The sequence below is a fragment of the Cottoperca gobio genome, chromosome 7 (assembly GCF_900634415.1).
Source record: "Cottoperca gobio chromosome 7, fCotGob3.1, whole genome shotgun sequence".
Lineage (NCBI taxonomy): Eukaryota > Metazoa > Chordata > Actinopteri > Perciformes > Bovichtidae > Cottoperca > Cottoperca gobio.
In genome coordinates, this window is record NC_041361.1 from 13,618,822 (window position 1) to 13,643,180 (window position 24,359).

The following is a 24,359-nucleotide window of genomic DNA, read 5'->3' on the forward strand; positions in this document are numbered from 1 at the left end:
TGATCATATTTAGAACATTTATCCTAAATTATCTGCACCATGTATAGTTATATATATGTATATGTATAGTGTTGATTCTGCATCAGTAACAGCTTTGCCAGTTGAGAGGTAAACTACTGACGTCGTTACCATAGCGACCGTAAACCTACAGCTTCTCAACAACGGACGTTAGCTTCATCAGCTAATTGTATGTGGATAAACTAGCTTGCGTTTACCCATTTCAAGCCATTTCTTGTGATAATGGAAGCTAACCCTCGTGTTTTGGGAACAACATCCATCATAATTCCCCTTGCCTTACCCAAAGGAACGAAGAAGTTGTGTGAACTTTGTGAAGGAGAAGCGCGCCTGCAATGCACCGAGTGTCGGGTCACCTTCTACTGGTAAGACCGAGCTATCCTAGCTAGATGTTTAAGGTTGTTCATGGCTGTCAGGCCATTCATTTGTTTATTTATATTTTGAGAGCATACTTTCGAAATTCCACAAGGTAACTAACTAGTCTTGTGTTCATTTTGTGTGAGCTTGTTCAAACACATGTCTACGATTCGTACGTTAGGTGGCAGTGTTCGCCATATTGTTTCACAGCACAAATCAACACGTCGACATGAAGAGTGTTCACGTGACTGTGTCGTCAGGAGGGAGCGGTGAGGAGAGGAACAGCTGGAAATAAATTCACCAAATTCTTTTTGTTCATGCTACTGGGAGCATTTGCCTGCTTTTGTTTGTTCAACAATTTCAGTTGTTCAACATCAGCTTTGTATTTGATCTATGTAAGCCAACATTGCCTTTGGCTAGGTGCACATCTCCTCAGACTCAATTACAAATCATAAGATGGTGCTCGGTGAAATCCTCATTGGCACAGCATGGGGAGTGAAGAGGAGCACGTGGTGACATCCCTCCCTGCAGGGATTTATGTGAAGGGATGAGCCACTAAACCCAGTCTCTTAAGGGGGGCTTACAGCCACTTATTGTGCTGCTTCCCTCTCAGCCTTTAAAATGAACTACAAGTCAAGCACATTTCTGGAATTAGATGAAACGTTATAGCCTGGACATCATTCAGTTCACCTCAAAACAAGGGATAGAGGAGAGAAAACAAGAGGTTTCATTAGAACTGAAGCAACTACAGTAGTTTAAATTTGTTGCCAAATGTTGTAAAAGATGAGTTCAATTGTGTACTTTATAAGAGCAACATAATGTTTTATGTCTTTGGAACAGGTCTTAAAATAAGAGTGTAAAGCTATCACTTTGTTAGGGGATGAAATGGTTTATTGGAGGTCTAATGAGCCATATCATATCCGGCTGCTGGCTTACTAGTATCCAGACTAATGTTTGTGGTGACTGCTTATTATTAGACAGATTAGGAAGTATTATACAAAGCAAGCTCAGCAGAGACAAGACAGTATAGTAGCCCTGCCCCTGTGGCCTGAGAAGACCCTTTGATTTGTGTGTGTCTGTGCACTCACGCGCAACTGTTACTGTTGCTACTGTTGGTGTGACGTGGCCAGATCACTGCCTGCTCGCTCCTTCTGTCTCAAGTCCAGAAAAACAAATATGCTGGCATTAACACACATGCTCCTAAGTAAGGAAAACCAAGACAGTTTCCACAGAAGTGTGCAGGAGAGGAGAGTCAGATGAACAAAATTACAGACCAGTTATGTAATGGCATACAATTTAGTATGCCCTCTGTGCACTCAGGATCTTTTCTAAATGGGCTAGAGGCTCTGCTTTGGAAATGTTAGCACTCCGAATCAAACCAAATCATACATAGTAGATTTAAACTTAGGATTTCCCTAAGTTTGTGGCGAAAACCGTTATGTTTTTCCCTTTAACAAATCATTTTGAGCCATTATTTTGACCATGTCTGTGTACAAAAAGCTAGAGCAGATAATAAAATCATTCAGTTGTGGTCTCAACATTTACATTAATTCGGCTTGTGCCAAAGAAAATGGCTTGGGTATTGCACCTAAGCCTTAGAATGGTAGGGAAAACCCGGACTGTTATTGGTACACGTGGTTGTATCTGACTGGTGATTTAAAGTCGCTCTGATCTACACTTTTAAACTATTTCTTCACTTACAGTGTAAGTTGCAGCTCAGTTGTTCAGATCATAGTAGGGAGGTTCGTGCCTGACTCAACATAAACCGCATTGTGCCCAAAGGAGTGATTTAATATGCTTTAGCCAAGAGGACTCTACAGTATGTATCCAAGGTGGCTAAATTGATAGAAGGCAACTGAGGCAAATGAGCACCTGAAGGCAAATTTGCCTTAGAGAGAGTTGGGAGAGTTGGGAAAGAGTTGGTTTTAAGATTTGCATTAATTTCTAAATAAATGTTATTTTGTTCCTCAGTGGTGCAGAGCACCAGCAGGCTGACTGGGTGGGGATCCACGAGAGAATCTGTCAGTTGCTTGTTAGAATTCGCAGGCCGACACTCACAACGTGTCTTGAAAAGGTGAGGATGCATGCGATGCATTGGGACCACATGCGCACACAACAGAGTTTGAGGCGAGTTTATATTTCTCACTGTCAAGAAAAATGCAAAGAATAAAATGGATTTTGAAAACTATATATCCAGTCTATTTTTTAATTTTCTTATCAGAAGTCTGCCTGCAATCTATCATTTCTTTTCAAATGGTCTAGTCCTGGGGGTTTTCAAAATCTGAGATCGTGGTCCTCCCCTCAGACAAAATTAAGCAGTTCACTCGCATGATTCTGTTTTATCCCATAGACCCATTGAGCCAAGCTAGCCTAATATTGTTTATACACATAACTTGATACTACACCAAATGCGTACAAACGTATTAGTTTATGACTCTAGGAAAGTGGGAAAAACAGTAACATTTCCCAAAGCTACTGTATATCTTAACCATATCTAACCAAAAGCACACACATTTAGGCCATTATATGTGATATTATTTTGATATCTGTAATATTTTTTCACTTCAATTCCCTGAGCCTCGTTTCGAGCTCCTCTGGTGCGGCTCGCCCAACCACCTCTGGTCCAGTGTTATGTTTCTAGATTTTTAGTTTTATCTTTCCTAGTTTCCTAATTTCATTAGACTTCAGTTGCTAAATCCAGACCTGGTGCACACATTGAAGTGGTAGAATTAACAAAACAAAAAAACAGCATCAATTCTGACAAATTCTCACCGTGTTAACTTTCAGGAAATGGTAATTGTAAGATCATAGAAATGAAACAGCTCTTTGTTGTTACTTTATAAGCTGAGTGAAATGTTGTGAAACACATTTAGAATAGAGGGAAGCAGAGGGACAACAAGGCTGATGTTTTAGTTGACGAGCAGGAAGAAGACAATCTCAGTTCTTCCCCTTGAGAAATGTATGTCAAGCTTTTGGTTCATAGTCCAGGTTGTCACCCTTTCCAGAGTCAGTTCTAACTTCCGTGATTAATGTTTGGATGTTAGGAAAGTTATATTGAAGCTCATTCTGAATATTCCTGTAGAGACCGTCAGTAAATGAACGTGGTTTACTCCTGTGAATGATGCAATATTCCTGGAAGCATGAATAATGTAGGGTAAAAGTAACCTGGTGTGTACCTTGGTTTTGGTTTCCTACTTAGGTGAAGATGATTGAGATTTGCAGGTTGGTGGCTCAGAGCAAGCTGTCTGAGGGGAAACACCAGGAAGCTCTGCCTGCCGCCCAGTTCTGCCTGCACTGTTCCATAGACGTCCATGGCCCCAGAACTGTCCACATATTCCCAGCCTACCTGCTGCTGGCTGAGGTTAACATGGGTGAGGCATAGCAAAAAATTAGCTTCTTAGCTCAAATTGTCCTCAATTGTCTCCTTCTAATATATGATGTTTAATGCATGACTGTGTGTGTGTGTGTGTGTGTCTATGTGCATATATGTTATATTTAAACATATATGTGTACTTTCCAGGTCTGGGTAATCTACCCCGGGTGGCGGAGCTTCTGTCCCAGGCAGAGTGGGCGGTGTTGAAGAGCCCAGAACACGCAGTCCACCACCGGCTGCACCGGAGCCTTGGTCGCCTCCACACAGTGACTGGGAACCTGGAGGCAGCTCTGTTTCACTTTGCAAATGATGTCGGTCTCATGAGTAACACACTCACCACAAACTGCTTCAGTACAAGTATTTTCAACTGTTCATTAACAGTTTTTGCACTTTGCTCACCATATGAACTTGTCTCATTTCTTGAAAATATTTTAAAACTTGCGTGAGATTAACAGTATGTGGTGTACTTTGTTTATGTACAATATGTTGTTCTATTTGTGTCATGTGCACCCACCAACAGTGGAAATCCTCAGTATTTATAATATATAAATATACCTTGTATAAGCTAATATTTAATATGTCTTGTTTCAGATATACTTTGCCAGTGAGGAGTTTGGTCTGGATAGCACAGTCACTCGTGGTGGCTACTTTCTCATGGCTGATGTGTATGCCAAACTCGGGCAGATTGCCATTGCTCGATCTTTGTACTCTGAGGTAATGTAAATGATACAATAGATGATTATGATGAGGCAATTTGGCCAAATCTGATTTTGTTTGTGTGTTTAATGTTTGATCTTCTATTGATCATATTGTAGGTGGCACGGACTTGGAACTGCCATCTGACCAAACTCTTCGAGAGCCACGTCCAAAATCCTGACATATTGTTGGAGCCCTGTCATGGTGCGTCTTGTTATCAAATATGCGAAATGTAAATGTAATATAGAACCAATGAAAAAACATACATTTAGATTTTGTCAATCTATCCAATCCTACCGCACTATTCAAACACGGTGCAGAATGAGAAAATCCATCACCAATCCATAATTTGCTCCACTCAATAAACAGGAGGGAGCTCCATTGGCGTATCACAAAAAAAATAGGGTCAACAGTTCCTATATTTATCTGAGCTGTCTTGCTGTGCAATCCGAAAGCTAAAACCCAGATTTACACTAGCATGCTTAGGGCTGACTAGAGACCAGTGCTGACACATCTCTGGCTGTGCAACATCCGCACCACTACCCTCTATCGCAGCTGCTGCCCTACATATGATGCTAAGCCTGTTAGCTGCGATGTAATTTCCCAGGCTTTCTGGGATGTTTACCAAGGAAAAGTGGGTGTGGAAGGGAAGGATGCGTACACAAACTTTACAGAAGATGCAGACGGATCAGAATTGTATGTTGATCTCTATGAAGTTAATAAGTTGGTTAAATTGTATGTACAGTGCATTTGTCCCTGTGGTATCATACTGTAAAAGCTAAAGGACATATGCTTCTTTGTCTCAATCCATTGACTTTCAATCAGACGAAGCCCAGCGTGGTGAAGTGAACGAGATGTTACAAACCATGTTGGACTTTGGGCAGAATGACTCCAGAAAAGACATTGGCTCAGATTGCACTTGGTGACTCACTGCCTGGCCATGCTGTGGTTCCTGGGAGGCGACTCCCTGAAGGTGAGTCACCTGTTGATGTCCAGGCATTAAAGGTTCAGTTTGACAGAGTGACACAGTTCCCCATTTCCCCTTCATGCACCTACTTTGGAAGGCCATACTCAAGATGGGATTATCTCTAATTGGTAAAGCCGTAAAGATGAGGTGGGAATTAGCGGGAGTTGATTTGACCGTCTCGACACTGACGTCCGCATTGGTTTCCAGTCTTTGTAATGCACTTGGAGGCTATTTGTGTGTGTAAACTTCATCTCTTAAAATGTGTGATGAATGAGCAGATGTCTTGTGTGTCCAGTTTAGAGAACGAGGCAGCAATGGTGTAGTGTGTTTGTACCACAGACTTAAAACCCTTTAATGGTCTAAGTGCAGTGGACAGGTGGAGATTGAAGATAGGATGAGATCAAATCTAAATAGACACATTAACTCACAGTTACACAACAATCAGTTTATGTGTTTGATTATTTCGCAGTCAGTTATCTGGTGGGTTAGTACAGCTGGATGAAATACAATAGGAGTTCACCAACAGGTCAAAATGCAAAAAAAGCCCTGGGTCCACATTAGCAGTTACCCCCTGCCGATAAATACCCACTTTGAGTGGCAAAGCAGCTGTAGGAATGAGGACCAGGATTCACCGTGCCAGGATATCACCTAAGGTAACTAGCCTGAGTGTTGTGAGGAGTATATTTGATCTTCACAGGGAAATGTAGTTTTTTCTCGCCTTCTTCAACACACAAGCCACAAGTCTACTGTTCAGTCCAACTGTCTCTTTTTCTTTATACTTATTGAACTACAAAGAAACTAACTAGGCTGCACAGGAGCCTAAGTATTCACTCCTGAGAGAGCTATGGGTGGATATAACACACAAACACTTGAGCAACACATGCACAAGGCATATTCCCAGCTGTTTACATAAACTAAGAAACTGCAGGAATTCCATGGATGCCAGTGCAAACCTCAAGCATGCACGGTTGTGTCAACAGTATCAACAATGCTTTTAAACCCTAGTTTTCTCTCGGTTCTAAACTGCAAAGGACAGTGTGACAACCTACCACATCAGGTTGTCGGAGGGGTGAAGTGGGATAAGTTAAGCCTACCGGGTTGCAATCCAATTTTCAGTGATATTATTATATAAGTCAGCTTTACTTTCCCCAGAGAGTCTAACAGCTGCAGCTGCTGTGTTTGTTTCCGTTTGTGTGCCAGGCACTGGGATTTGGCAGCACTGCCCTGCAGGCCAGCCAGCTGATACCAAACCATGACCTGACAGAGCCCATCCAGTGCCTGCTGCAGCTGGTGCAGACTTCTGACTAGTCACCATACCTGCCCTGCAGATCCCTCTGCTTGGAGATCTGCTGCACCGGGACATCTGTTCAGCCCTACACTGATTCACCCATGTCAATGTAGAAACCACTGAATTGGTAACAAATAGAAAAGTTTATGAGTACAGAGCTTATGATGTCATTTTGGGTTTATCCAGATGCTGTGAATTGGTATTGCAAGCGGAAAATGAAAAACAATGGGGGGAAGAACATGACATTTGTACTTGGTTACATATCTCAAATAAAAACACTTTGACTTGAAATGCTTGACGAATACAAAGGAGGAGACATACTTTCATTGGTTTTGAATGACTCATCTTTATTTGAATCTAAAAAAAAGAGGGATATATATTTACATCATTTTGCACATTTGTGAATTACATGATTTTTGGATTCATTTTGTAACACTGTCAGAATGATACAGAACAGAATAATGGTGAGGGCATTTGCTTAAACCATTTTTCATGCAATGTTTTTGCTTACCTCGTACCTAGCAGTCCAGAACCTCATCATCAATTCACCATATGCTATGCAGATATAATTAAAGACATCTAATGTCTATATATCATCTACAGAGCATAAACATTGCATTTTCATTCTGCAAATCAAAGTATGTTGTAAACCTTTAAGTAAACCTCAGGTTCCTTTTAAAACACATTGACATAAAATGAACCCGATTGCTGTGAAATCCTACATATTATATACAATTCTGAAACATTAATTCATTATATCAAAACAAAGAATCACTTTTAAAATCATCTCACTACTAGTGTCACTAGTACTGAATTATACAACAAAATGTTTGTTTTTTGGCATTCAGATTCATTTTCATGTGTCGAGAGGCAGCAAAACATGGAAACACATGGATTTTCCGCATATTCCCTTTTTAATTTTCGAGCTAAATATACATTAGCAGCAGTTTGTAATTAAATAGTAACCTTGTGCTCTGTTGTGTTGTTGTACACAGTGACTAGTCCAAAAGGTCCTTACATGTTTGTTCCAGGCTGGCCAAGCACCACAGGGCAATACACTTTCCATCATTTCATGATTTACACACGTTTTTCTTCCTTCCCTGTGTCACTACTAGCATGCCGTGCCCGTTTCGTTCAGTAGGCTCCATGCCTTGTATCACGGCCACTGATCTACAAATACCAAGCAGAAGAAACCCACCTGAACTGGGATCTTGACTCGACTATGATCCTCAAATCATTGCTCCCAGAGGAAGCCAGGCAATGAAAAGGCATTGTGAAAATTGTTGGGGCACAATAAAATGAACCTGAAATGGCTAAATGTGCTCTGTGTGCATATGGATGGTGTGTAAACTACAGATTTAAATAACAGGGCTGTAAGAGAGATATGAACATTTCACTCTTTCTATGGCTGGCTTGTTAATGTCTTGAAAGGATGTGTGATCTTTGATTTACACTGACACAATGTAGAATGACACAGGCTTGAATAAAAAGACGAAGACTTGAAAAAATAGGGGACAAACAACAACTGGAGATAGTTCACTCATATAAGCTTTTTTGTTGGGGTGGGACTTGTTGATGATCAAGGCCACCGGCCCTTGCATGTCAGGAGAGTGGACATCAGCGGATTTCACAGTTTGTTTGTCAGATACTTTCATTATATGGATATCGGACAACATCATCACAGTAATGTTAAATGTTGTTATCCTCTCAGTGGAGCCACTGTGATAACTTGACGGCAGACTTAAAACAAAAGCCACTTTTCCTGTTGTCTGGCGGGTTTAGATTTGGCACCCTCAAGCAGGCCCCTGTTAGATTCCAGGCAGTTAGTAAATTCGGCCCACAAAAGAGGAAAAATAAAATTAAGCTTCACAGCGGTTTCACTTTATTGAGACATTAGTGCACACAAACCACTTTTTTCTTTAAAAAGACCATAAATTAGGAAGAAAACAAGGAACAATATAAAACAAGCAAGGAAAAAAGGTGCATGTTAACCTTGGTATACACCACATTGTCTTATACTGTAGTTTACAACCTTTTTTTCTTTGTTGTTTGTGTATCTTTTTGTCTGCCTGTAGATATGTGTAATGTTTTTGACATGTCTCTAGCTCGGATGGATATGTCGTGCCTTTGGGGGTCAAGGGTGAGATCCAGGCTGCTTCCCTGAGTTGTGTTCAACAGAAAGAGTTATGAGTCTAAAAACATCGACGTCACTACGTAGAACAACTTAGGGTTTACATTTGTGCTTTTGATCAGAGCTGTAAATTATTCCTAATGAATGGCATTTACCCCAGCATACCCTACCTCTCTTTCTTATTTCAGAAGGCAAACAGGAGGTTAATCAACAGGAAGAAACACCGTAAGCAATAAGCTCTTGGCCACTGAAATCCCTGGATTTTGTTTTTCCCTTTCTTTTCTAAGAAAAGAAAAAGTAGCATTCTATTCAAAGAGACTGCAAAAATATAATTACCATTTTTTATTTGTACATCATGCCAACATATTTTGAGGGTCAGGATACGTCATTGTTATAAAAAAACAAAAAACAAGGTGAAAACGTAAAAATAAATTCTACAAATCATATGACACATCTAACCAAATCCATAAATGTTAGCACCAGATTTCAGTTTCAACCTTTCAATATTGCAGGTCTGTACAAACGTGTTTGTCCACATTAACTTATGAAAATTTCAATGTTGGCAGTTATCTCAGCTGTTCCAGTTTCACCAGCTGTATACTAGTATGCACATAAGCTAATTTCCTACCTAAATATTTACAAAAGAAGCTAAAAAATCAAATAAAAAAATACACAACTACCTTTTTAGCTCTTAGACATAAAGGGAAGGAACACCTGGTATATCAGGGGCCATTTGAAAACCACAAGGATCCTGGCTGATATGTAGTGTATGTTTGAAAATCTATGTCATCCTATGGCAGTGAGAAGTCACTGTTTTGAGGTATATTTTGTTCGCAGGTGTAGACGCAGCTTTCACACTCTGTCTCGTGTTTCCTAAATATGTCATCTGAGCGAGAAAAAAAATACATCTGTTTATGGTAAAGTGCTAGACATTGAATTGATTTTAAAAAGCAGCAAACTGCTGCTGGTGGTAAGGCTAAACAAACGAGCTACCTCAGAATGTAAAATTTAAAAAAATCGAGTCATGCCACTCAATTCAATTTTATATTCCAGGATTTGACTCTTAAAACAGAAATGCTATTTGTTATTTCTACTAACTCACACCGGTTAGCGCAGTTTTGCTTACATTTACATCCTGCTTCATTCACAGTGAACAGAGAATTCATTTATGGACACCGGGTCAGCACTCAGGATGATCTTCTGGTGCTATGGGCTGATAAAATTCTTATTTACGCATAAAAAAGGTAAATTATTATTTTCTTATTCACTGTCAATGTAGCAGCTCGGGCTACATTTTAATATTAGTCATTAAAAATTGGGATTTAATGGATATTACTTATAGAAGAGTTAAAACATTGCGTATACATTCTGTTGTAGAAGGATTTACAACATATGACATGTGTAGTGAATTCATCTTTCATTATGAATAGCAGTAAATTTGACATGAAATTCCTCCATCTCCAGTTGCTGCAGATCCTGTTCTGTGTCCTTGACAGAAGCACTACATTGCTACATTGGAACTGTCAGTATAATGTGCCCAGCATGAGGATGTATTCCTCTCCCAAGGAGCTAATCACTTGAAAAAACACTTCATTTCGCCTCCAATTCACCAAACCGTACTACAGTTTCAGCAGGAAACCCCCTCTTTTATGACAACATGCTGTAGATTCTCCTTTAAATATTATGGTATAGTAAGGAAACAAATATGACAGGTGTATGCCTTTATTGGAATCCCACACCCACCCTAAAAAACATCACCCTCAGTATTTTGCAAAATAGAAACTATGAGACGCCAATTGGCAGTTCTCTTCTGTACTATATCCCACTCTCGCCACCATGCTGCAGTGTAAGCTAAGTTTGAATAGTGGGGGTTTGCAGTTTGGAAAGCGAGGAGAGTCAGGGGAGCAGCCTCAGATCTTTGTTATTTTTAAGGGAGTTAGTAAGAGAAGGCTCATGTTTTGGTGTTTGTATTTCTGTGGCTGTTTTTGTATGTGTGTTGTGTTTTTCTGCTCGTTTTGCATTTAACATCCTGTTTTAATAGTTTTTGGATTGATATGCGTTTATAAAAGGAATGTCTGTTGCCATGCGTATAGTGTGTGTGTGTGTGTGTGTGTGTGTGTGTGTGTCTGTGTGTGTGTGTGTGTGTGTGTGTATTAATATGCATTTGTGATGTTTGTGTGTGCATGAAGCTGCTTGAATCTTACTCAGTCAATAATTTGATCTCATTGGCGAGAAGGGTGTTGAAGTTGTAGGCTGCGTCAGGGAGGTCGGGGAGATCGGGCAGGGTGGGGGCTGTGGACTGGCGGGGCGAGGACTGGGAGGGCTCGGCAAGCTCAGGGTCACTCTCGCTGGAAGTAGAACCCACGCTCATGTTGCACACGGCCTCGGGAAGCGAGCCACCGCCAGTGGGCACAGGGCACACCTCAGGCTCACTGCTGGTCTCGCTGGTGCTCGAAACGACGGACAACAAGGACATCTTACGGGTGAGGCGGCTGGGGAGCATCGACAGGGCGTAGTCGGCGACAATGCCCGCCACATCCATGCCACAGGCCTGGTCGAAGGCGATGAAGCCCACATTGGCATTTGCCTCGCAGACCACAAACGAGCCGTCATTGAGCTGCAGCAGGTCAATGCCACAAACATCCATGCCGAGGATGTTGGACACTTCTATGGCCAGCTGCTTTCCCTGCTCGCTCAGCGGGCACATCATACCGACACCACCTAACGATCCAGAGAGAGACATCGTACTGGTTAACACCCACCACAATCTGTGGTTCATTCACGTCAACATCTAGATTTACAACAAAAATCTATTATGAATGAAGATCAATCCTAAAACATAAAGTATATGTGGATGATTTAAGAAATATTTTCCAGGCCTGGTGAAGTGCTGGAATTAATAAAAACATTGACAGTTGTGGAAAGATTGATGTTGTGTTTAATGAAATGAATTGTTACAGTAATCTTCCGTAATGCAACATAACTCCAAATGTAAATGTACATAAAGTTTAGAATGCATTATAATAGAGAGGTGGTGCTATATTCCCTCATGCTTGAAAACCAGTGCCAGACTGATTTTAATAAGGGACAGTGAATTGACTGTGCCTCTAGTTGGAAGTTTTTGAAGTGAATCATTTGTGAATCATGATCATTTCCAAACATATTAAAAAAAAGTTTGTGGTTTAATTTTCATGCAATAATTAACATTTGGAGCTAAGCACACAGTTCTGTTTGTTTTCCTATTGGTTATGGACATGGACATTTTATAATGGCTCCTTAAAAATTCATGGAAAGGATTCGACACATTGTCCATGAAAATGTGACAGAATCAACAGATGCACCTACAGTCAGTGCAAGTGTCGACGTGATCTGTTCCATAAATGCAGAATGATCAAATGACTGGTGTCCTAAATATGTCACAACGAATTACAGCCTCAACCAGACCAACACTGCTCATAAGCTGACATGCAAAATCAGTCTCATCAGCTGGAATGCTGTGTCACTTGATGTCTCCAGGGCCGATTCAGGACAAGCTTGTTGATTTGGCAATGTTTCCAAGAACTGGTTAATATAGCAGATCGCATCATACTTGATCAACCATTTAGAAAGAATGGAGAGTACAGGAATGATTAGAGCGACCCAGTGACACCTTTAATGTGGCACACAAGTCTTTGTTAATAGTTAATGCCTGTCTACTTATTTTTTATATGCCTAAAAAATCTTGAAGACGGATCCCATAAGATCCAAATAATCAGCACATTCAAAACTAAAACATTTGCAAACTTAAGAACTGTTTCAGCGTGGCAGTGCTGGCATTGACTGTAAGGAGGGGAAGGGGGAGCGAGCTCAGTAATGTAATATGTCTGTGACAATGCTCAATGGTTTAGTAATTCAGTGTCATCATTGACTCTCGGGGGCGTCTGCCTACCCAGGGAGCAGTTACTCTGCATGCGACCATCAGTGGAGCAGCGTAGCATCGAGCCGATGACACGGCCGCCGACCAGGACCACCCGGACGTCGCGGCCATGCGACTCCTTGACATACTGCTGAAACAAGTAGGGGGTATCGTGGCGGATCAAGTGGCACAGGTCTGTCAGGTGGTGTTTGTCCCGTGCCAGGAACACAGCCTTGCCTGGGAGAGGGAAGGAGATAGAAGATAAGAGAGGAAAAGGAAATATGAGCTACTTTTCAGGCTGTCAGGACAATGTAGATATTAACATGATGCTTGCAGGGTCTGAAATTTGAGTAATGGTATTAATTGAGATTGGATAACTTCCTCAAAATTTTGCTGACAAGTAGCTGCGTCTGCTGACCCAGTCTGGTGCCAGTTCCCGTGTCTTGTATAATGGCTGGGACACTCTCAGCAGCCACAGAATTGCTTCTCACAAAGGATAGAAAACGCCTGTTTTAATTAGTATCACTTGGCTCTGTCTCCTGGTTGTCAAGCCCCTGATCCAGCACCAGCACAAACATCTCGTGATTGCGTATGCGTGTGTACATTGTGTGTAGGTGACAATCCAAACAAGATGACAAGGCAATCCCTTGGTAACATCATGAAGATGTGAAGATGGACAGTGGCAGGCTAGCACACTTATAAAAACAAGATGAGTGAGGACTCATGGTCCTGTGACTCAGTAAGACAGAGGACGACTTTGTGTTGATGATAAGAAACATTCATTTGGAGACTGTTCACACACACAGGCATACGCTAGGTTTTTAACAATTGGCCAGGAAGCGAAATTTGGGATCTAGTGTTGACCTATTAATACCAGTGACTCTTAAGATTTTGAAGCAGCTCTTTAAATGTGTTTATAGGCCTTTATAATTTGCTCAATAGAAGGAAGGCAAGCTGGACTTCAGCCAATGACAAAAGTTAACAACTGAGGGGAGGAAAGCAACCCTCGAGACGCAGAACTCCATAAAAAAGGGTCAAGTTAGTGTTTGACCAACGGCTGCCTTCACTAACAATGCATTGTGACGGCAGCTTGGGCTATCCAAGGTGCATTGTTATTCCTTGGCGAGCCAGTCAAGTGTCAATAACTATGAATAGGAAAAGGCTAATGGTTCAGCAGACACTGGGACTCATCTCCAACATTAATGGCAAAGCTCAAATTTCCCACAAGCCCCCTGTAAATACATGCAATACAGGGAAACAAGGGTCAATTTACTAGAAACGGAAATGATTAACCCAGCATTGCATTTACACGCCTCTGTTTTTTGTAGTTGTTGCAGCACCACATTCCTAATCATTTAACACTCCCACAATAAATTTCATGTAAGGGTGGACTAAGCTGCCATTAGGGGCCTGCAGCAGCGTACAGATTTTTGAGGAGTGGTGTATTGAATAGAGCTGGTGAGAGGAATAAATAGACTGATGCTCTTACCTCTGTGGCCACGTGCATTCTTCACCACCACAGGGTAGCCCAGTGGCTCTGCCTCGTCAATCATCTTACGGAAGTTGTCATGCCCTCCTGGGAAATGCCCATATACACACACACACACACACACACACACACACACACACACACACACACACACACACACACACACACACACACACACACACACACACACACACACACACACACACACACACACGTGTAAAATATATTTTTTAAATGTCCTTGTCTTGATATCATGGTTCACACATTGCATCCAACTGAACAGGGTGGGGGGAGGGAATGTGGCCTGTCGCTATGGCAACAGAAGTGACTCAAAACAGCGAGGCTGTAGGAGTGTTTTCCTGAGCTTATACTAAATGTTGCTGCTTGATTCATGAGATTGGAACAGAGCAGTCACAGAGGGTTGCATTAATGTGAAGCAGCTGACCATATCTCACGATGACTGAGACCGGCAGCTTGTAGCAGCAGATGTGCTCCAGCTGTCTGCTCTGGCTCGAGAAGTGATTGAAAAATATTGAAAAATGGGAGGTTTTAATAACTCCTTTCTCTCTCCATCTCCACTTCTCTCTCTCTCTGTCTTTGTTTGCCAGTCTGTGCTTATCTGGCATTTGGTCAAGGAAACAGATGTGAACTACCCTGTCACACGGCTTTTTCCAGATACACTGATTCACATGTGTTTTGAGTGAGAGCGAGAAAGAACAGAGGGAGCAGAGGGAGTGGACAGCAAATGTGGGTCCAACCACGTCACAAGCTGCTGAGGTGGAGAGCAAGAGGGAGGCTATGGCATCTATTATTTTGAAAAATCATGAGGGGGCATGGGGTGGGGCGACGAAGGGGGTGTTACACAGGCTCTCCAGCCGCTCTGCATGCATCGCCTGGCCCACTGTGCAGAGAGACGAATGGAATGTAGGCCAAACACCCCCTCCTCTTTCTTTCTTTTTCTGTCTGTATCCTTCTCTGTCTGCTCTCACAAACACCACAGCACTGTCAATCTTTGGAAAACAGAACAACAAATAAAAACAGCAGTCTCGCTTGCGTTGTGAAGGCTGCATCCCCACATATCAACTGTAGGTTAAAACCAGCTGTATTAGAGAAACTGTAAAAAATATAAATATGGGGTTTAGTGGCTATAAAGATTTGACCAGGTATGTAAATGTCATTGTCTCTCTGTTGTTTGAGTAATTTCAGTGGAGTAATGATCTGACTGGTGGTTTCTTAATCTGTTATACAGACACCATGTGGACTAAAGCCTATGATGCAACTAATGTGATTGAAATATCAAAAAAAAAAAAAAAACTGTACTTGACACAGCAGTGCTGGTGTTTATGCAAATATTCTTTTCACAGTAGATGATGCAGCTATATTACCTTATCATTTGTCCGTACTTACTTACAGAAATGTACATCTATAATAGGCCTGCAGCTAAATAGAATTCATCATGTATTAATCTACCGAATATTTTCCTGATTATCCTTTGGTCTATAAAATAGTGAAAAATGTCCATCCCAGTTTCTCAAAGTCCAAGGTGATGTCCTTAAATGTCTTGTTTTGTCAGTCCAAAACCAAGAGAAATTCAGTTTAATACGATATAAAACAGAAAGAAGTGTGTCTGTCATGACATGATCATGTTTGAGAGGCTTAAACCGGCATTTTCTGCCATTTTTGCCTGAAAAAAATACTTTTAACAATTAATCGATCAAAATAGTTGGCGATTATTTTTTGTTGACCGACTTGTTGTTGGAGCTCTCATCTTAAATATAAATCTATAATAATGTATAGCTTGTGTTTACTTGATTTCCCTTAATTTGACTAAAATACAAAGTGATATCACTGCCATAAGCAGCAACAGCTGTTCATAAAATGTTTAGTAAAAAACAAAATTAATGATGGAAACAATTTATAAAGAGCATGATGTATGAAAGAGTTTAAGCTTTGAAGCAGGGTTTACTGGGTCTGTGGGACTTCTAATTAAGAAAATGTGCAGCGGGTGCCGTGATGAGACCTCGTAGAGGCAGGGTGTGCGTGTTTCTATTCATTCATCAACACTTCTTTTATGTACTCTGCTGAGGGAATTACAGTCTGCATTCTGTCGTTTGCACTGAACCCCAAGGGCCCTACATAAGGTACAATGCAGTGTGGGCTCGGTACTTGTTGTCCACACACTTGGAAGTAGAAGTATTAATAAAGCCAGTTGAATCACACATTCATTAACTGTCTTGCTGATTATGTTCATAACGATGCACACTGCAGTAGCTCAGTCCACAGGGACTTGGCCTGGGAAGCAGAGGGTAGCCGTCCCTGCACAGACCAAGTGGACAAGAGTGTGGACTGGTAGCTAGAGAGGTGTCAGTTCACCTTCCTGCCTTTGAGCAAGTCACTAAACCTGTGATGTCATTCTGACATCTCTCCACATTGATGCCTGTGCACGTTTATGGGTGTGTGTTAAGAAATGAATTTCCCCAAGGGAAATAGAGTACATCATTATTATTACTGCTTTAGACAGCTCAGACCCTGTTCCGACCTGACATCAACTTACATCACAAGTGATCCGATCTCAAATGGACAGCTATACAGTATAAGTACAGGTGTGAACGCAGTGCACCCAAGACGCATTGAGGGTGCATTGAGATCTGATCTATCAGACCTCATTCTGGGTCGCATATGGCCACATTCTTTGAGCAGTGTGTACGCCAATGCGTCCTGGGCCACATTGAAGGATCACCTACTCAACTGAGGCCCTCTGTGTAGGTGAAAGTACGCGCTCAGTCGCTGGCTTTGTCCACGACCTCTGTGCTATAGGTAGCTCTGTGTATTTTGGCCGTTTCTGTATTTTTAAGTATCAGTATTTTTGAAAGTATTTATTCAAAGAAGTCATTGACAGTGAATCTTGTGTTTTGGATGTTATTATCATACTGTCTGTGTTTTTGTTCCGGTGCTCTGCACAGATCTTCTTACCGCCCACCTGCTCCTATACCCAGCTCTCTGGAGCTCTGTGTACAGCGGTTGCCGGGCAAAGGTGCAGAAACACAAATACACAAATACCGACGTTAGGCGGGAAAAAATGTACGCCCGTCAGCACAAACACTGTAGGCAGCGCTTTGTTATTAATCGTAACACGCTTCTGTAATAATGCATGTGATTTACGTGAGAGAAACTGAAATGTATACTTTGTAGATATATGCGAACGGAAATTATGAACGTGTTTACGTACAGAAATGGTCAAAACCCATTCTAATGCCAGCTGTGAAGTGGCGTACATAGAGCTGTCCACTTGTGTTTGGATCAACAAAGACGCATGTTAATGCCAGGTCTGAACAGGACCTTAGTTACAACAACACAGTGCCACCACAACACACCAACACTGTGAAAAAGATAAACGTCAATTGATTTACCGTAAGAAAAGGTGTCGGGAAGAGGCACTCCATGGCCCGCCAGCTCCTGAAAGGTCCAGAACTTGTTGACACAGTTGAGTATAGCCTGGGGACGGTTGATCAGCCTACAGCCCATCTTCTCCAGGTGGCGCAGCACAGTGATGTCACTATCTGACTGCACCCACGGCGTGGGCACCCGTACCACCACCACCTGTGGATAAGATGTCACCAATTCTTGCTCCACTCGCAGACCTGGAGAAAGGAGGGGTGGAAACAAGATGAACAATGTTAAACAAAAATCTAAATTTGTTATCAATGGATTAGTTTGTCAGCCTGTGGGTATACAAGTTAGAAAAAACGTTGGACCTGAACCTCATACATATACTAAGGTGCTAGTAACACTCGTCGTACTTTGGAGATTTAAGAAATATCAGTTAGCATAATTGCTAAAAATAATAATACTATAATCAGTTCAATAAAACATTTTAAATGTAAGTTTGATAAACCCAATTTTATATAAATTGTTCCTATTTTCAATGCAATTGTTAACTGCCGTAAATTGTCAATTGCCACAACAAACGCAATCACAATCACGTGTGTTCAATGAGAGCGGGAAGCCAGTAACGATGTTGAATGACAAGACGAAAATCTAGAAAATGTGGTTGAAAATCTGAAAATATTGATGAGAAGTGAAAAAGAAAAGTGATTCCCACTAAATTGCAAGTCCAACTTATAAAAAGACAAAGTTCAATGCAACTACAATGCCGTCTTAGTTTCGTTTCATGGTGGCATGAATTTAGTTATGGATAGTAAACATTTGAAACTATTATTGAAGTGTTTTTTCAGTTACACGGTTGTGGTTTAGTAAATCAGACAGGCTTTTCTAACACCTGCCTCGTTTTCTCTACTTGCCATGGTAGAAAGCAACACGTCATTGTTTATAGCTACCATTACATCCTTTAAGTCATATTTACAGGAGCTGGAAACATTGTGAAAGTGGTTGGCCAGATTTGGAATACATCATCTCCTGGTGGAAAAGTTAACTCCTCTTGTGGAGACTATTTGTGGACATTGCTTCAGTCGTCGCCACACAGCTCTTACTGAGAGCTGGCCGGGTTACGGGACCAGGCAGAGGCAGCCAGCTCCGAGGCTGCGGGTGTTAAGTCATGAATTTGGAACCTGCCTTGCCAGCTTATACGATTATTTACATGCTGCAGCCCATATCCATATACAGTACTCCCCTGCAGTGCTGCCAGCTCCTCTGCCTTTTGGGAAAATACTGTCTTTTCCCCTGACTGATAAAGAGATATCCTTGCTGATGTACTGATACTGTACACTACTCAGTCTCAATGTAGGGCAGTGGGTTAGGGAGAAATGTGTGAAATCCACTAACTTTTCAACAAGGCTTAAAATCGGCTAAATTTCAACATTCACTAGCCATTCCCAGTCTTTATCAACAGCTATCTGAATCTGCAGAACAGAATAAGATTTTAACAGAATATTGGCTTGATAATTGCCAAACACAGATGGCAAATTCACCAGCCATAGCCAGAGATTTGGCAGTATTTCACTGGTGACTGGTGTTACTTTGTCACCCTGGATGAGGAGAGGAAACAGAGACAGACTGAGAGATTTTTGAGCAGGCGATGCAACCCAACAGCTCATCGGGAAGAACAGATTGGGTGACAACCAAACCTGTGTGTCCGTGAGGGTATGCACATATAAACGTGACACACTTGTCACTGCTGGCACAGCAATTCACCTCTTCCACAACCTGAATTTCAGCCATCTTAGAATTTGCAGGTTCACAGTAGTGACAGCACCACTGGCTGAGATCATCAGAGGTCACCAGAAGCTCGATGGTTGCTGCATACATAATTAGAGCAGACAGCCATTAACGTGCCCGCAGATGCACTGTGCATCAAGCCTACATAGTGTGTATCGTGCATACACTATGGGTGGGGCCAACACTTGTTTTTGGGTCTTTCTGTGCAGAGACAGGTAGAGGAGGGAACAAGAGAAAAGGCAGCAGGCAGAAAAGGTCAGGGATGTCTTGTAGCCTTACCACAGAGGAAGGGAGGGAGGGGAGGGGCAAACAGAGGCGCATGAAAAAAGCAGCATAGAGCCATGAAAAGACTGACACCCCTCCCCTTTTCTCCTTGTTCCTCTTCCTCCTCCTCCTCACAATCTCAGTATAGAAGCAGGAGAATGTACTGTCTCTCCAGCCACACTGCTCTGATTGTGCAGCCATTGAGAGCACTGAGAATGGTATTACAGTGGGAAGTGTCAGGGGATGTGGTCTCATGCTTTTTGACAGACAGTATTCACTGTTCATGGTGCTCGTCTCCATCTCCAGGGGAACCAAACAGAGACCAATGAGGCAGCCAGATGAATCAGTCCTATTCATTTGTGCAAATGTTCGTGTGCACTGTATGTCATGTGACCATTGCAAAAAAATTCAGAAACCCTCCTGACCATTTTGGTCTATAACAAAGGCCACATGGGACAATGTCTACATTTAGTGTGGGTGTGACCCGTTTGTAGTTACAACTGAAGGGATTTTTTTTCTTACTTCTACGACAGACAGTAATGTTTTTTTATGGTTCAATGGACTGTATATGTGCTTCCCTTTTTCCATCTGCCTGACAAAGCTAACAAGCATTACAAGCATTCTATGCATACCGCTGCAACGTCACAAAGCAGGCGATGCCAACAAACTCTGTGCCAATGTTTGGCTGGTGGGTCCTGCCAACCCTGAATGCAGTCTGGGTATCCTGTCTAAATGAGCCTGATGGGGCAGCAGGTTCACCCACAGTATCTTCTGGTTTGATAGGGTCTGTCTGACAATGCCTTCAATAGTCTATTTGCATATCTGTCATCAGACAAAAACCTATACTATAGGCCTACTGTGAGGCCAAGCAAAAATATGTTTTGTTCATTAAGCACAGAGGCCATGTAAACCTGCATATCCTCTGTGAGTTGGCCTGTGTACTGTATGATAGTTAGCCTACTTTGCTAATTTGGTATTTACTTGAACTATCATGGGACAACAAACATATCAGGCTGAATATCATGTAAACAGAGCTCAACAAACACATGAATCTGCCACTGAAGAATGTTCACGCTAAATAGGTCAAACCCATTTCACAATATCCGTAATTTAATTTCATCAGGGCTGGGGAGTATTTCAATAATACTGTGTACTATATTACAAATGAGAATTAGCGTGGTCATATGATGACACACAATTATGTAATCTAAACTGAAAAAGCATGTCTGAGAAGTATCACACATGTTTATGACTATTTTTTGGAAGATACCAGTTTTTCTTTGACATCACACTTAAGAGCAACAAGCAGTTCAATGTGGAGAACATCAGTTATACTCCAGTGATGAATCTATATCACAAAATACTTAATCACTCAAATATATATGCTAATTTCATCATAGAGTCATACAATAAAGTAAATTGCTTTCAATACTTTTGAGTATCATGTTCATATGAAATGTATTGTAGGGAATGGAGGAGTAAGTACTTGTGGCAGAGCGAGTCTGTACTCTCTCTCGCCGAGCCTTACTCAATGGCTATTTTTATATTTTTGACATAATGCTGTGTAGGAAATATGTTGTATCCACTAGCCACAGAGGCTGGTACAAACAAAAAAAATACCACTGCTATTTCCAAATGATGCTTCATTGCCAGAGTGACTGGTTTATTATACTGGTAGGTCAACTTTTGGCGCCGGGGCTGCTCTCAACTTGTGGGGTGTGCAATTTAGGTGGTGCAACATGAAGATCAGAGAACAAAATGCAGAAGAGCTGCATTCTTTCAATAATATTTGTGGGTTTGTGGTAACCTGCAGCCTATTCCCACCACAGTTTTTTACTGTGATGCAAACATCATTCAGCATCAGAAAGTATGAAGTTGGAAGGTTTAGAGTCCAATATACAGACACTGTTCCTCTTTGGCTGCTATGCAAATTACAAACACGAGTGATATTTGCCATAGGACCAGTATGAAAAGAAAGGCTTAAAACTCACAACAGATGATAGTGATGAGAAGTGTGTCGTTTACCCACAACTAGCCCTTAGCTTGTTTACTAATCAATAAACAACTCTGTTACATGCCACGATCATATAAACACAAACTAAATAGTAGCCTAAAATTTGTCTCAGTGGATTGTGTCGATGAACAGCGGCTCATTCAGTTTTCTTCGGCTCAGTGGTTGTGCTTTGTGCTACTGGGTTAGCTCGTTAAAGGAGTCCGTCGCTGCTCTCAGTCGCTTTTCCTGCTCAGTGGGCCCAGGAGGTCGCGCTGAACGAGAGTCTGGCGCTAAGAAAAGGATCTTTCTCGTTTCTCCGACTCAGTGGGTGTGTGTACAGTCTACGGTGGGTGCAAATGAACGACTGGTTCTTCGATGGGGTGGCTCAACTGCGCATGCACTATACAAAAGCAAGGTTTTGGATTCTCACTTTAAATAGAGTTGACTCGCTTCCCTCTAAGAGTCATTTAAAAAGAATGATTAAATCGCAAATCTAACATCATAATAGAATCGGAGGAATGAACCCCTCTTTTTAATGGTCACACATGCAGAGCACACACAGTGAAATTTGTTCTCTGCTTTTAACCCATCCTAGTACCAGGAGTCTACTAGGAGCAGTGGGCAGCTCATAGGACAGCGCCCAGGGAGCAATGGGAGTGAGGGGGGAAGGGGAATGGCCGGTGCCTTGCTCAAGGGCACCACGGCAGGGCAGGAGGTGAACTGGGACCTCTCCAAGTAGCAGTCACACTCCATTTTTTTAGGTCGGGTCGGTGACTTGAACCGGCAACCCTAGGCTCACAGTTGAAGCCCCTACTGACTGAGCCACTGCCGGACATATGAGACATCCGTCAGCCGCTCACACCCTAATAAGAATCTGCTATTCTAGGAATTGTATTTTCAGGTACAACAATAACAGTAAAAAATATTTGTATATATTTATAGTCATTGTTGCAAGTCATTTGAATTATTAGCTCCCTTTATATATTCTTTCTTCATCCCTATCTAGAGGAAAAAGCATGCATTGTGAGCCTCTTCGGCAATATCAATAAAGTGCAAATGTTCCTGGCCTGCATGCGAGAACCTGCAATGAGATAATGCTGGCTATTGGATGAACAACTGGTCATCCGGCAGTTCATGTGAAAACAGGCCACATTCCCAAAAACTCACTCTAATTATAAGAAACATATATTTGTTAAGTATTTATTTATACAATATAATTGGTTGTTTGCAACCAATAACCTAAAGTTAACTTTTTTTTACCAATGGTAAATTACCACAGCTTGTGAATGTAAATCAGGATCACAGCTATGACATACTGCTGATCATCATATAGTCTCAGTGCTTATAAAATGTGCATCTCTGCTTTATAAATAACCAAACAAGGATTGGCATTAAAGCTACAGTATCTGAACCACAGGCATATTATTGCTGATACACACTCACATGTCTGGTGGTAAATTAAGATACTGAGCCCGCCTTAGTGTTCCATCCTCCCGTTCACTGACATAGGAGTGTTGCATTTATCGTCTTTAGGGTAAAAGTGTGCCCACTGGCATGTGCAATGACCACAAAGGATTGTGACGGCAGTTCATATCCGGTCTCTGTTTAAACATCATGCAGCGCCAATCATGGGACGTGAAATGCCTCTAGTCATCTGAATGCTGGGTTTGGCTTTCTTATGTGAGGGGCCATCATTGGTCATTAAAACATAAGGGGTGTGTGTGTGTGTGTGTGTGTGTGTGTGTGTGTGTGTGTGTGTGTGTGTGTGTGTGTGTGTGTGTGTGCACTCATATCTCCACCTGGGGACACATTGAACCCATTAACTTCAGTGTGAAATGTGGACCTCAACCTGACTTGGGAACACACACAATTGAGCCAAGAGAATGAGAGACACTTGGAATAGCAAGCTGTAAAAAGGTGTTAGCTTATCAATTCTAGGATTATAGTCTGACCTACCCTATCCGAAAGCAAATACTTTGTGTGCACGACCTCGACTTGTTTTCAGTTAAGTTGTCTAAAAGGTACCTTTGAACCAGTTCTGGTAACATAACATTCTTTACTTTGAAATGCTCCGTACTCATTTTGGGAAAAAAAAAACACTTCTTTCTACATCCTCTAAACATGTTGTTTTGTAAATTAATTTCTGAAATAGCTCGTTTAAGAAATATCAAATGATGTGTAAATGTAAATTCAAGACACCGGACAGTAGTGGTGAATAACTCTTACCACTAAAAGGAGGTGCTCAGTGACCACAAGAGCCTTATTGATCACATGATGGTGAAATACCACTTGAGTTTCCAATGTAGAAACAATGAGGATTGTAAACACTTGTACCAGATATTGTACTGTATTGTACGCTTATGCTAATCCATATGAAGATTCCGACAGCCTGAAAGGATATGCATTTTACAAGAGATTGTAAACTTTATCTTGATGAAGATGCTGCGGTTAAGGTGCCAATTTCAAGGTGCACGTCAAGAGCCCAGCCACAGAGTATCCACTCTACGGCTTCCTGTGTAGCAAGACTACAGCGTGTCTAATCTGTCTACTGGCTGTTAATCTGTGATGTCAAACCAGGGCTCAGAAGACGTATGCAGATTTTGGGCCAGCATGGATTACAGATCATGCTAACTGCCCTGCTCCAGTTGTGTGCATTTTGCTTACCTACAGATCTAGACAGCCGCCTACCTATCTATCTGTGTTGCCTAATATGGTG

The 24,359-nt window shown here is 41.7% G+C and overlaps 2 protein-coding genes across 2 annotated transcripts in view; one reads left to right on the forward strand and one right to left on the reverse strand.

Annotated features, from left to right (window-relative positions):
* Window positions 1–155: 155 nt before the first annotated feature.
* On the forward strand, window positions 156–6,930 carry zmynd12 (zinc finger, MYND-type containing 12). Its single transcript, XM_029436271.1, is given in 9 exon segments — window positions 156–380; window positions 2,344–2,446; window positions 3,572–3,743; window positions 3,893–4,056; window positions 4,337–4,459; window positions 4,561–4,645; window positions 5,267–5,349; window positions 5,352–5,414; window positions 6,609–6,930. Coding segments are annotated over 9 exon segments (1,041 nt in total). The 5' UTR covers window positions 156–240; the 3' UTR covers window positions 6,717–6,930.
* A 96-nt stretch (window positions 6,931–7,026) lies between these two features.
* The window catches only part of rimkla (ribosomal modification protein rimK-like family member A), a 20,058-nt gene continuing 2,725 nt past the window's right edge, over window positions 7,027–24,359 (reverse strand). The window contains exons 2-5 of the mRNA XM_029436012.1: window positions 17,622–17,852; window positions 14,212–14,298; window positions 12,756–12,959; window positions 7,027–11,548 (exon numbers count right to left, since the gene is read on the reverse strand). Coding sequence (XP_029291872.1) covers window positions 11,028–11,548; window positions 12,756–12,959; window positions 14,212–14,298; window positions 17,622–17,852 — 1,043 coding nt within the window. The 3' untranslated portion in view covers window positions 7,027–11,027. The remainder of the gene's footprint in view (window positions 11,549–12,755; window positions 12,960–14,211; window positions 14,299–17,621; window positions 17,853–24,359) is intronic.